The 14965-nt window shown below is 40.5% G+C and overlaps 1 protein-coding gene across 2 annotated transcripts in view; it reads left to right on the top strand.

Annotated features, from left to right (window-relative positions):
* Positions 1–14965, top strand: part of PTPRR (protein tyrosine phosphatase receptor type R) — a 234830-nt gene that overhangs the window by 137361 nt on the left and 82504 nt on the right. For both annotated transcript variants that reach the window (XM_055327798.1, XM_055327799.1), the window contains one exon: positions 7726–7988. In XM_055327798.1, coding sequence (XP_055183773.1) covers positions 7726–7988 — 263 coding nt within the window. The remainder of the gene's footprint in view (positions 1–7725; positions 7989–14965) is intronic.

Below are 14965 nucleotides of genomic sequence, written 5' to 3'. Positions count from 1 at the left end.
TCGAATAGTAGACAGACTGTATGATTCCGAGCACTTGACATTCTGGAAAAGGCAAAACCAGAGTGACAGTGAAAAGCTCAGTGGTTGGTCAGAGGCTGCAGGGGAGGAGATGAAAAGGAGGAGCACAACGGGGTTTTAGGGCAGGGAAACCATTCTGTTTGATATCATAGCAGTGGGTCCGTGACAGCATGGATTTTGTTAAGACCCATAGAATGTGCAACCCAAAGAGCGAGCCCTAATCTAGAAGAAGGACCTCCGCTAATTGTGATACATCAGTATTGGGTCACCAATTGTAACACGGGTAACCGCACTAATGCAAAATGTTACCAGGGCAAATTGTTTATGGAAGTAGGGAATGAGGATGTATGAGAACTGTGTACTCTCTGCTGTTTTCCTGTAAACCTAAAACTGCTCTGAAAAAATGAAGTCTGTTCATTTCTTTTGAAAATCAAATCTGGTCAGTGCCACGAAGAGATGCCATCATAGTGAGCAGAACACGGCACTCTGAGACTTCCGAGACATGTGAAAATGTGGGGAGAGGATCCCCCAGGCAGAGGATACAGTGGATGGAGCAGCTGGGGTGGGAAGAAACTTCAGCCTCTCCGGGCTCAACAGAAGGGAGAAAGCTGAGAGTTTTAAGCAGATATTTGATGTGATTTGACAGGTGTATTTACCAGAGCGGGTGCTCGCTGATGAGAGCGTGGTTGGAGACAGAGCACCAGGCCAAGTGTGGGGGCAGGAGTCTTCTAGAAGCCATCATGTTAGCCTGATGACAATGTATCCAGAGTAGGGATGGCAACGGAGATGGAGAGAAGTGAACGGTTGGGATTTATTTGCAGATGGATACAACAGGACTTCCCGTGCACTGACTCTCAGGGAGAAGGAAAGAAATAAATTAAGGTTGGCTGAGCTCCTGGGTGGTGGAGCTCCCACTTCGTGGGAGAGGAACGAGTTGGAGGTGGGGGGTAGAGACAGAAGCAACACTTTTGATTTGTGTTCCAGTCGCTCTTGAATAAGTGAAAGAATGATATATTTCAAACAATCTTAACATTTTTTTAAAGATTTAATTAATTTATTTATTTGAGAGAGAGAGAGCAGGAGGTGGAGTAGAGGGAGAGGGACAAGCAAACTCGGCGCTGAGCACGGAGCCTGGCCCGGTGCTCCATCCCACCCCTCCACCCCCCAAGGATCATGACCTGAGCCAAAATTGAGGGTTGGAGGCGTAAGTGACTGAGCCCTCCAGGCACCCCACACTCTTAAACTTTAAAGAGAAAAAGTCACTTTCAAAAGTAACAGAGAAACCAGCAATACCTAGGAAGGAATTAACACGAATAGAAAAATACTGCCTACTAGGCAGGATTAAGGTGAAGTTAAAATTTATCTGATGCCCCTCCACCACTGACAAGTCAACAATTCACATTTAGGGATTGTCAAATGTGGCTCTCGAAAACAAGTTTATCTATGGAAATGTTCGAGCATTTTTGATCATGACCTTGATTTAAAGTCAGTTTTTCAACTTGGCTTTCTCAGTAATGGCTATGCTATTATCACTTTTGCAATTGTCAAACACATAATATTCTGATTCTGTTTCCCATAATTTTGTTGATTCCATGGCAAAGGGAAAAATACAGCACAGGATTTTTCCCTCTGGCAATAATTATATTTATGAGAGATCAAATGCCATTATTTGCATCCAGGCTCCCTACATACCATAGAAACGAAAAGCATATGGTTTTCCATTTTTCAAAGATGAAATTTTATAGGTAAATTGCTGTAATGGTGGATTATGTGTGCTATGTAACAATAACATAAGGCTAGGCAAAAGTTTTGAAATGTGGCATATTGTTTACTTTCCTTAAAATTAAAAAAAAAATTTATGTTGCCAGGCATAAAATTAGACATGCATGACATTTTCAAATGTGTGGCTTATTTAGCACCTCTCAAATGTGAATGTGGAGTGGGTGGAGCGACAAATAGACAAATACAATTTTCCAAGAAAAAAAAAAAACATGTGGGCGATTTCCAATCCATTCAGTCTGTTTTAGGTGGAGGAAATTTATTACTGAGAAGAATTACTTATTAAACCTCAATCAACAATGGAAAGAACACCGTTTATCATCTAAATTAAACCTTCAAATGCACTGAGAGGTTTATTAAGAGGTGCAAAGGCATTTATGAGATGTAGGTAGAGATATCTACAAGCCAGGTCACTTGTGGAAAGCAATTTCAGGAGGCAGCTGTTTGGGTCACCGAAAGTTCTGGCATGTGAGGCCCATAGAAGAGCCGTCCATACGCCATGCAGAAGAGTTTTTCTAGTGTTGGTAGATGAGGCAGGAAGTCCTGTGTCAGAACACCTGCTACAGCCTGAGGACCATCCAGCGAAAACATGCCAAAGGTGGACGTAAATAGCTCACTCTTCTAATTTGTTATATGTAATCCCTAGAGATTGGGGGAAATGGGAATAGAGTCCTCGCCGGAATGATCTGTTGACAGAACTATTTTCCAGGGTAAGTGTATGTCTTGAAATAATTTTTTATATTAATAAAACCATTTAGATAAGAATACGATCTTCTTAATAATAATGAAAATAATGACGATCACAATATTTAGTGTCTTCCCTTCTTGGCACACTTACTGGTACAAAGCTGGCTACTAAATTTCCTACCTGGTCCTAAACACTTCATGTGTTTTTTTAAACCATTTTATTGAGGTATGATTGACCTACAAAGAGCTGTACAGATTTAATGGGTACGACTTGGTGAGTTTGGAGATAAGTTTACACCCATGAAACCATGAAACCATCACTACAGTCTATGTCATAGATTACCCATCACCTCCAGAAGTGCCCTCCTGTTCTCTTTATTTCTTCCTTTATTATTATTATTATTATTATTATTATTATTATTATTCTGTATTGTGATAAGAGCCTTAACATAACAATCTGCCCTCTTAACAAAGTATTTCATTTTAACCGTACAACGCAGTATTATTAACTATAGGTTCTCTGCATAGACACTTAATGTATTTTAGTTTCCTGATTTTTCTGATGAGGAGACCAAGATTCTGGGGGAATAAGTGACTTGACCAAGAATATACAATGGGTTGGGGGTAGGAAGGGAGTGTGAAAAGAAGGATTGAAATTCAAACCCACATCTAGAGTGCCTGTGTGGCCCAGTGGTTAAGCATCTGCCTCTGGCTCAGGGCATGACCCCAGGATTTTGGGATCGAGTCCCACGTCGGGCTCCCTACATGGAGCCTGCTTCTCCCTCTGCCTGTGTCTCTGTCTCTCTCTGTGTCTCATGAATAAATAAATAAATAAAATCTCTAAAAAAAAGAAATCCAATTCTATCTGGATTAAAAGTCTAGACTCCTTAGCTTGATTCCATGTATAAAGGAGTCAAACTGTGGTTTCTTTAAGTCTTCACGCTCTGTCTTGTGAGTACCTACTTCTGGCCACAAAGGGGAGGATGATGAAAATGCCTATATTATCATGTCCTGGGTGTTATTTTTCCACATCTCTCTCTTCTGGCAGCGCATGAATTCCCAGAAGTTAGGGTCGTGTGCTATCTTTGTACCTGCAGCGTTGCTTCTGTAATATGGTGGCAACTGACTCATGTCTGTTCAACTCTAAGAAATGAATGAATGAACTCTTTCAAAACTAACTAATATACTGTAAAAAGAAATACTATGGGTTCTCAGTTGATGGCATCATTTTAAAATTGGAACATATTTTAACCCAAACAAGGGTTTGTGTTACCTACTTAAGAGATTTTTTTTAATTGCAATATGCCTGCCATGTAACATTGTGTAAGTTTAAGGTGTACCACTTATGAGGTTTTTTAAAATGAAAATTATAAGCAGCAAAAGAGCTTTATGGGACATCTTTGTAGCTCTTCTCATGTCTGTGTTCTGTGGCTCTCATCTTCCTTCCATTTTTTTTTTTAATCTCTTGGTATAGCTTGGCTTTTACAGCTCCTCTCTCATTCAATATTCCTGTTTGCTTTTTCCAAATGACCAAATGACTTTATGGCATCCTGAGATTCAAACAAGCTCTTACAGGTAAAACCAAAGATACTGATTGACCCTTGCTATAAAATCAGCTTGGAGGTTGAACTTTGAAATGAAGCACATTCACACAGAGCAACAGGCATCTGCTATATTCCAGACCTTGATCTGTGCAGAGAGGAATCTCAGACACACTTTTCCAGAGGCTTTGGGGAAAGCTTTTGGGAAAAAGGATGTGGGGCTTTGGAAGAAACTGTAGAGTTGAATGATCACGGGCATAAATCAAGAAAGTTGAATTCTAGACTTTATTTCTAACCTTCCAGAAGTTATCCAAGTGTTCTGAGTCTAAATGTGAAATGAGGAGATTTTTACCAGATGATTTTTAAGAGCCCTGATGCCAATTTTCTCAACGACAGCACTGTTGATATTTTGGGCTGGATGATTCTACTGGGAGGAGAGGGTCTGTTCTGTGCACTGTAGGGTATCTAGTGGCATCTCTAGCCTCTGCCCACCAGATACAAGTAGCGCCTCGCCGCCCACCCCAGTATGACAGCCAAACACATCTCCAGACATTGCAGGGTGCCCCTGAAGGGCTAAATCCCGCTGGTTGAGAACGACTGCCTTACAGCTTCATTCCGTGACAACCACCCTATTGCTGGATGGCAATGTCTTCAATTCTTTCCGCATTTTGCCAGGCAGCCCAGTCTCTCTCTTGAGTATTTTTAAAGTATATGTATTCTTTTTTTTTAAGTATATGTATTCTTATAAGCATTTTGCATTCTCCAAGTTCTCCTTTTCCCTAATTAAAGATGTAAATCAGTTTGTACACATGCTACATAGATTAAAAAGTTGACCTGTAACCAGAAATGACCTAACAGTTGACTGTAAAATATGTGACAAAGGTCCTTCATCCAGAATAGAAGCGCATGAAGTAAAGAAGGACTTTGGACCAGAGCTCACGCTACACCCGTGCAATCGTAAAAAGTGACCTGTCAAGAGCTATTGAGACAGCTGACACTCCCTTGGCTTTCTCATTTTCATTTTTGAAATATGCTTCTCCAAAACCCAAATGTAAACAGGCAAGTAGGCACTGGAAAAATAGTTCTGAATAATATCTGAATGACTGGCTTCTCTCCCACTTAGTCTGGTTTCTCGTTTACTGTGACCTTCCTCTGACTCTTGTATCCCATCGTTTCTCTTGTTTCCATCTTCATTTCTTGATCTTTTTGCTCGACATTCCAGGCAGTCTCCTGCCTTTGCCACATATACCACTGGTCGTGTTTTCTGCACTGTCAGTTCTGTTTTTTATTGCTTGAAAGAAGATTCGCATCCCTCTCCCAAGCTTTCAGTTTTTTTAGGTTCTTTTCCTCTTAATCTCAGCGTGATACCTTTTCATCTTACGTTGTTGTGTTTTATTTCATTTTGATTTCTTATCATCTTATTTTTGTTCAACAACTTATTTTTTTTACCATCGTAACCATTTTCTGTATTTTTTATTGAAGTATACTTGACATACAATGTAAGTTAGCTTCAGGTATACAACATAGTGATTCAACCATTCTGAACGTTGCTCGGTGTTCACCATGACAAAGGTAGTCACCATGCAATGTCATTACAGTGTCACTGACTATATTGCCTGTGCTTCTGTAACTTATTTATTTTCTAACTGGAAATTTGTACCTTTTAGTCCCCTTCACCTGTTCACTCAGTCCCCCAGCCCCTTCCCTCTGGCAAACACCAGTTTGTTCTCTGGGTTTAGGAGTCTGCTTCTGTTTTTCTGTTTGCTTCCTTCTTGGTTGATTTTGTTTTTCAGATTCCACATACAACTGAAATCATATGGTATTTGTCTTTCTCTGATTAATTCCACTTAGCATGATACTCTCTAGGTCCATCCATGTTGTTGGAAATGGCAAGATTTTGTTATTTTTATGGCTGAGTAATAGTCCATTGTGTATGGTGTATCTTCTTTGCCCATTCATCTATTGTTGGACACTGAGATTTGCTTCTGTAATGCTGCAATAAACATAAGGTTGCACATATCTTTCTGAATTGGTGTTTTTATTTTCAAGTAGGTACCCAGAAGTTTTACCAACATATTTTGAGAATACTAGACAAATATTTTCTAAAATTTTCCTGAAATAAATTCTGAGTTATTTATCATCTCTACAATTTCAGGTTATTTCTTTCCCAATTTACTTTTCTGCTTATTCATTCTTTAACAAGAAGAAAAATGTATTTAGATTCTGTATCTTTCCAGTAGATTTCAAATATAGGAGAGACTAGAATTTAGAGGAACGCTGAAAGAAAAGTAAAGAAAGACTTAACCTCATGACTAATTAGAGTGAATGTGATTCATTCTAAGATAGCCCTTTCCCCTAAAACGTCACTCATTCAGCTAATGGATTCCAAAATTTAAACAAGGGAGTTCAGTTGGCTTAAAGCTTTTTAAAATGCAGACATCATCAGTGTTGTAATTACAGACAATGGGTTAAGTCACCTCTTCATGTGCGTTAACTTATTAAGTCACTTCCTGAGAATATACTTAAAGAAAGATGAAGGCATCTAGTTACTGCTGGAATTGGAGTGGAGGAGTCAACATTGAGAGAAGAAAAAAATATCAATTCATTATGTTGTACTCCTTAAACTATACAATGTTATACATCCGTTATATCTCAATAAAACTAGAAAAAATAAAATACTTTTTTGAAAAAAATTCAAATAAAAAGAGAAAAGAAAAGCTTACTAATGGAGAAGCCTGAGTACACAGAAGACAAATTTTACTCCCTTACAAATTGATCCGTGGAGTGTCCCAGGAAAGTCAGTCCAATACCTTTAAAAGCTTAAAATGACAGCCCTACCATTTATAAATTGAATTAGCCATCCAGAAAGGGCTCTGAGAATGGAAGAACTGATATGTTTGTTAGTTCCTACAGGCATTAAAATTTTTTTAAGGGAGGGGCTCTTAGGTGGCTCAGCTGGTTTAGGGTCTACCTTCAGCTCAGATCATGATCTCAAGGTCCTGGGATTGAGCCCCACATTGGGCTCCCTGCTCAGCAGGGAGTCTGCTTCTCCCTCCCTCCCTCTCTCTCTCTTTCTCTCAAATAGATAAATAATCTTTAGAAAAATTAAAAGGGTAAAGAGGTAAAAAATAAAATTCGGGTTTTTCAAATTATCCTTTGATAGGTGCCCTAAACTTAATTTTTTGAAGAAGCTACCAGATACTCAAGTTAATACACGACTGGTGTGGATATTTACCAACACAAGAAATTACGATTTATAGCATAACTATTTTTCTCATTAATATTTTACAAGATTTTCTTCCCACATGTTGTCTTAGATGCGGATCTCTGTTTCTATAAATGTCATGAGCCCATGTTTCATGGCTATTCCTTTCAATCAGCCTTCCCTTTCAGTCATTTTGAGTGAAAACCTATATGTGTTCAAACTGACTTCTGGCACTTATAAAATTAGCCAAATTTTATTTCGAATATCTGTTTGAGGAATAGATCCATGGACACATTTATTTAATAACTAGAAATACCAACTATATCTGTTTGAGAAAAATCTGAGGACCACAGAACTGAGAAATCATTCCAGAAGGCTTTGCTTAGTTGTATTATCATTTACTCTTCATTTCAGTTTGTCTTCTGGGTTGGGATGGAAGAGATCATATTTTGTTGTTCGGTGTGAAAACACAAGCCTTTATATCTCCTTCTATAGATTCTTTACAGATTGAAAGAAAAGTTTCAGCTTTCCTTGCGACAAGATAAAGAGAAAAATCAGGAGATCCACCTGTCGCCCATTGCATTACAGCCCGCACAGTCTGAGGCAAAGACAGGCAACAGCATGGTCCAGCCCGAGCAAGCCCCCAAGGTACTGAATGTGGTTGTCGACCCTCAAGGCCGATACACTCCTGAGATCAAAGCTACCAGCTCCGTCTGCCCTTCTCCTTTCAAAATGAAGCCCATAGGACTTCAGGAGAGGTAAGAGCTCTTCTGTTTCCCCCTACAGGTTGTTTTCTTTTGTTTCGTTTTGTTTTCAAGAGTATTCACCGATTAAAAATGATAGAACCAGAGATGATTGGCATATTGGGTAAAATTACTCACCACCAAATGGACACAAGGAGAAAATAGACTTTCTTGTCCCCCCAAAGAATCGAGCTGTGTTACAAAGATCATTTAGTTACATCAGATTCTGTTTAGTTACTGGAGACCCAAGCCAAGGTCATCTTCAACTGCAGGACAGCTTCTATAGTTATTTACTGAGTACATTTTGAGGGCTACTGATGTAACATAATACCATCTTCTTAAGTTGTCATCAAAACTCTGGTAGAGAGAAGGACTAGGAATAAACTTGGGGTATTTCCTGCCAAAGTCCATTGTTGGGAGTAAGGTAGGAGGAATCAATGTCACAAATCACTTTTTTATAGTTTTCCTTCTGCTTCCTTTGAGTAAATGAACAGTTAATATCTCTAGATCCATGCATGACATGGTTTTTGTTTCCTTACCTGCCTTTATGATGTACTCATGTTGACATTCCCATTTAAAGCATGAGCAGCCTGGGTGGCTCAGCAGTTTAGCGTCACCTTCAGCCCAGGGTGTGATCCTGAGGTACCGGGATCGAGTCCCACGTCAGGCTCCCTGCATGGAGCCTGCTTCTCCCTCTGCCTGTGTCTCTGCCTCTCTCTCTCTCTCTCGGTCTCTGTCTCTGTCTCTCTCTCTCTCTCTCTCTCTCTCTCTGTGTCTCATGAATAAATAAATAAAATCTTTAAAAAAATAAAATAAAGCAAGGCCAATGTGGGGTGCCTGGGGTGGCTCAGTCAGTTGAGCATCAGACTCTTGATTTCAGCCCAGGTCATGATCTTAGGGCCTCAGGATTGAGCTCTGAGTTGGGCCCCACACTCAGCAGGGAGTTTGCCTGAGGATTCTCTCTCTATCCCTCAGCCCCTCACCCTACTCATGCTCTCTCTCTCGCTCTCTCTCTCTAAAATAAATAAATCTTTTCTAAACAATAAAAAATTAATAAATAAAAGCAAAGCCAATGTATGAAAACCAAGATATGCAATGTACATAAATGGGGAGATAATTCTCTACTTCCCCAAAATGTTAAGCAAAGCTTTCCCATAGTATTTCTTAAAATAAGAAGCTTTCTGTTTATATTTAAAATACGCTTGATATGATATCCAACATTGCATGTCGGGGCAGTGGGGGAAGTGAGAAGCTCTCAAAGTGCACTCCCTGATTCATTTTCCTCTTATTTTCCTGTATCTTCATTTTCTATCACTGTCCTTTTTGTTGCTTTAGTTTTCAGATCACATCTCTAAATTTTTATTATATCTCCCATAACACAGACACACACACACACACATACACACGCACGCATATCCCACATTCCTTGAAAAATATAAGAATTTCAGAAGACCAAGGTGGTCATTCAGATTTTTTTGTAAGCATTATCAAAAAAACAATGAATGAAGGAGAAAGAAAGAGATTTGTTGCAGTGATATCCAAAGTCCTATAAAGGGAGAACACTTTGACTCCAGAACAGAAGAAAAATAGAGAGCAATCAAATCTTCCTTCTTCATCCCCTAAAATACTCATTGGTTTCCATACAGATCCACGTGAGTCTCCAGGTACTGTTTTCTTAGTTGAGCACCACTACCTTGCCGTCTGGGCTGTAGACAGGATGGAACTTTCTTCCTAAGGCCAACCCAGAGTCAGGAGAATTGGATTCCAGACCCAGCCCTGCTGTTGCTGAATTGAGTGGCTTCATATGAATCATTGGCCTATGGGGCTTCACTTTCCTCATCTGTGACATGAAGGGGTTAAACTTGACTTCTTTGCTTCTTTCAGGCTCTTCTGCTTCACCCAAATTAGTTTTATACATTGATATTTGCTTCAAAGAAAACCTCAAAGCAGGTATCTGAGCATTGGTGGTGTACCAATGGCCGGATGATGATGATGATGACGGAGAGATCTGCTCAGATGAAAGCAATAAGGTGGTCATTTTCTATAGATGATTTAAAGGTGATAATATAACTACCTAGAAGTCAGGTTAACTTTTATTATCATCATGCACCACCAATTCTAAGCCAGGCCAGTGGTTCAATCCTCTAAGTAGTACCTATTGCCAGAACCCTGCCTTTGGCAGGCCACTGCTGGGCATGTTGGAATTTCAAGAGAGTGAAGTTAGGTATCTCTTTATTCATTTAAATGAAGCAAATGTTTGAGAAGGGAGAGTACAGAGGTGGTCTCTTACTCATCTTTATGGTTCACCTGGGGGGACTCCAGCCGAGCCACGTGTGTGATCAGAGTAAGGTTCCCTGCCACTTGGTCTATAAACTTCCCTGCATCCCCACCCATCACCTCCCACTTCCTCCCCACCTCAGAGGAATAAAGCTATTCTGTTAACAAGGGCTTGGGGTCATTCCCTCCCAGCCCTGATAACTACTCCATCAATTTTCCTTCTCTTTTTCCAACTGTGCCCTCTTTGTTAATGCAAAGATGATGAGAATGATATCAGGACTAACATGTGTTGCATATTTCACATATATTATTTTATTTCATCCTCTCTGCCTGGTCTAATTCCCTTCTCTCCTTCAGTTCAGATTGTACACTGCGCACAGTTCAGATTTATCTTGCTGTAACACTGTTTGCATTAGATTACTCTGCTGGGTAAAAATCCTCAAAAGCTCCCCTGTGCCTGTAGACTCCTCTGTGCCTTAGGCATAGACCATCTTGCTGGGCCTTACAAGTCCTATGCTACTGGTCCCTGATCCTTCTCTCCAAATATGTTTGCCACTACCCCCAAAAGGAACCCTCCCTTCCATCCAGTCTGTTCTCCAGTTGTGCTGTGTTCCTGTCCACATCTGCATCTTTGTTCACCTGGTCCCTCTTTCTGTCTCCTTCATTGATCTCTGGTCTCCAGATCACATCCAAAACTTACCTCCTACCATTGGCCATGACACTCATCTGTACCCGTAGGGATTCTTAACACATCTGAGTTCTCACATCACTGCTAGCAGTGATTTTCATTAAAGACTAATCCAGAAAGGCACTAAAACTGATTTTCAGTAGTTTGTCCTGCCCCTTCACCAGCTTGGAAGAGTCTCAAGGACAGGTATAGACTCAAGACACTCGTGTCTCTCATGATTCCTGTGACCCTGGTACATTGTGAACACCAGAAAAATATTACGGAGTTAATTAATTAATGTGCATTTGCATCTGGACATCTCATGTATTTCCAAAGAGGCTTCCATAAGAACAACAGCCTAATGATAAACTACAGAGCTGAATCCTTGTGTTAATATTACCTCTGACATTCACTAAATAAGTGATCCACCATGTTAATTAAGTCCTTTGTCGTGTAGTTTTCTCAATGTACAAAATAGATTTGATAATATCTGTTTTGCCTTTTTTCAAAGGACACCATAAAATTAGCAATCAATACAAAATGGTATTTTTGTCTGTGAGAAGGAAAAGGAAATCTAGTATTCTTTTTGTTTTTGTTCCGTGATCCCATTCCATGAGCCTATAATAGGCCAGTTGTTGAACTTGGGAAACTTCAAACATCTTTTTTTTTTTTTTTTTTACTGAATAGATAAAGTTGAGCCTGCCATTTGACATCATTAAATATTTTATTTTATTTTTTCATAAATATTTTTGGGACTGTCGATGGACTTACAATTTTTCTCATCCTTTTATAAGTATATATTTATAAATTTGACCATTTAATGTAACTTAACAGCTCTCAGTATCAGATTAAATCTACTCTTATCTAACAAATGAATTCATTTCCCATGGTGAGTCCAGTCCATGAATTGAAAGATACATCCAGAGGCCTGCCCCACAACAACCGCATGTAAAACTTGGAACTTGGTAATTCACTTGTGATGAGCAGAACAGCATGTGCCTTGCGCAGCTGTGGCAGTTCAGCTAGACAGTGTGAATGGCACAGCATGAGGCCATAGCTAGCCTCTTGTCTTGTCCCTGTCTCTCCCCCTTGTCTTGTCCTGTCCCTTTCCTCCTCAAATTCTCGGCCTATCATTCCCAAGGAAACCACATACAAGCCAGTTTCCAAATGTCCAGTAAGCAAAAGATCTCGTTCAGACCCTAGATGAATACAGCTTCTTCCACTTGGAAAACCAAGAACTTGTAAATATGAGTTCTTGCAAATTTCCCCTTTAGGCTACTATATGACTAACAGCCAATTTTATGGAAAGGAAATTAACAGACAGGTAGATTCACATTATTTCCTAATTTGATCTTTCACTAGGAATAAAAATGAGCAAGGACAGCTAAGGAACTGTCAAGAAAGGGTGTCTCCTTGTGACAGGGCACTCTCCCTCCCAATCAGTTAATGGGTCAGTAAGGATATGGCATTAAATGGAAGGTCTCTATCACAACTGAGGCCTGCGTGGGTCCCAAAGGGCTGCCAATATCCAGTGAATAAACCCTACCTTAGTACGAATTTTGGAGTTTTGTTTTGTTTTCTTTTTTTTTTCTTTCTTTCTTTTTTTGGTCTGTAAATACTGTGCAAATAATGATGTTACGTAATTTTATAGGTTTTTTTTAGGCTGGTCCTGGGAGATTTCTATCCAAGCTAAAAAAAAATGCTGCTGTAGTGGAAGCAATAAAAACATGGGCCTGACCAAGAAAATGTTGAGTGTCCTACACCTAAACTAAAAGTTTTGTTTACTGTAATTTCCTCCAGGCAAGGTGGAGTGTCCCAGTGTCTGTCCCCTGCCCTCCCTAGAGCAGAAGCCTTTCAATGTTCAAAAATGTATAACTAATTGCTTCTCAATTAATCTTCCTTTGGTAAATACAAGAAAAGGAAAGAGTGTACAGAATAGATACAACTGAATATTGGGGTACAAAGTTTACAACAATCCTCTGGAAATTAAAATCTGTATTCATGAAATAGACCCATCAATGAAAATGGAGCCAACTCCCTTGCTTTCTGTCTAGTGAAATGGAGGCCCAGAATCTTCTCTTTTAGGTCTTTGGTGAGAAAAGCAGAGCCTGAGACAAGGAGTCTTGTCCAAGTGATTTATTGAGAGGACGTTCTCAGGAGAAGCCTAAAGTACAGTAGGAGGAGCAGAACAGAGGAGAAGCCAAGCAAAGAGGTGGTTTCAGCAGACACCTGGTCTCTGTCTGTTCACACAGGGAGCCCTGGTGCCCGGGTGGTACCCCACGAACAGCCATTCCACCTTTAGGCAAGCAGGGTGGGCATCTGTAGTCCCATGTCTGTCAACCATTGGCTCTAGGCCATCCTGGGGATGAGAGAAGCCTAACTCCGTAGGCACCTCTGGCCTAGGCCACTGCCATCAGCCAGGGGTGATTCTCAAGAGAAGTGGCTCCAACACTCACAGCAGTGGGGTGGGGGACAGGCAGGGCAACAGCCTGGGGAAGGTGAGGCATGGCGGCATCACTGCACTGGCCAAGGTGACCACACTGGTTACCACAAAGCTAGGTTTACACTCCAGGTTTCCTCAATCTTTCCTGGGATACACGTGCCAAAGAGCCTCCTTCAAAGAACCACCAGTCCTTCTAATGGAACCTGTGACCCAACACCACCAAACATTGTCAACCACCACTCATTTGTTGTTGGTTTTTTTTAAGCCTGACGATGGGGAATCATAACATAACACCTAACAAACAACCATTTAGAAATTAATCCTGATTTAATTCCAAGTAACACCAATCAAAACAACAACTCAGTCATGTTTATGCACCCTTTCCCTTTTCATGCCGGATCTCATTTAATACTCACAAGGGACTTGCTGTCTCCTCCTTATGGTGAGGAATGGACACTCTGGAGAGTTTAAGCTACTGCCCAAATAACATAATAGTATGTTACTGGGCTTGTGAGAGTGAGAAATAGAATTTGAACCCAAGCAAATTTGGCTCCAGAGCCCGTACTCCTAACAAGTATTATATTGGAATGGGGTGGGGGGAGCACATCTTATGTTCTAAGGAAAATAACTAAAAAATCGGTTACAAATCAATGTATTTATTAAGTAGGTATATTACAGAGTATCACACTGTTATTCCTCTTAGCAAATTTCTTTTTTTTAAAGACTTTTTTATTTATTTATTCATGAGAGACACACAGAGAGAGGCAGAGACACGGGCAGGGTGAGAAGCAGGCTCCATGCAGGGAGCCCGATGTGGGACTCAATCCTGGGACTCCAGGATCACACCCTGGGCCGAAGGCAGGCACTAAACCGCTGAGCCCCCCAGGGATCCCCCCCCCTTAGTAAATTCCATGCTTAGCTTTCAGAATGTGTTTCAGATTCTAAACAAGTAAAACTCAGTTTTGTGAGGTAGATTCCAAAGGCTCAGAGTGGAGAACCATCTCCCAGGCAATCTAGAAGCTCACACCAGTCTAAGCCTCTCCTCTATCTGCTTGTTCCCATTCTAGAGGCTGGGTGGATGTCAGCTAGCTACCTCCTCCTAGCTGACACGGTTGATATAATTTTAAGCTTTCTTTTCTTTTTGATCATCATATCTTTATAAAGTACTTTTATGGGGATGTCCAGAGTTGGGGAGGCCTTGGAAATATGCACAAGCCCTTTGCTGATGGTGAGCATCGAGCTCTTTTCCTCTTTATTTGTAGGACAGGCAATGGTTGCACTTTTATGGAGGTGTGGTGGGGTTAGGAAAAAAAACTTTGAAGTGTTCCTTATTTAAAAAGGAAAACAATGGGGATCCCTGGGTGGCGTAGCGGTTTGGCGCCTGCCTTTGGCCCAGGGCGTGATCCTAGAGACCCGGGATCGAATCCCACATCGGGCTCCCGGTGCATGGAGCCTGCTTCTCCTTCTGCCTGTCTCTGCCTCTCTCTCTCAATCTGTGACTATCATAAATAAATAAAAATTTAAAAAAAAATAAAAAAGAAAAAAGAAAACAATGGGATTAAGAAAATGGAGGCAGAAGTTTTGAAACTGTCAGTCCCTGTCACA

The sequence above is a fragment of the Nyctereutes procyonoides genome, unplaced genomic scaffold, assembly GCF_905146905.1.
Source record: "Nyctereutes procyonoides isolate TBG_1078 unplaced genomic scaffold, NYPRO_anot_genome, whole genome shotgun sequence".
Lineage (NCBI taxonomy): Eukaryota > Metazoa > Chordata > Mammalia > Carnivora > Canidae > Nyctereutes > Nyctereutes procyonoides.
This window is presented reverse-complemented; position numbering and strand designations above follow the sequence as displayed.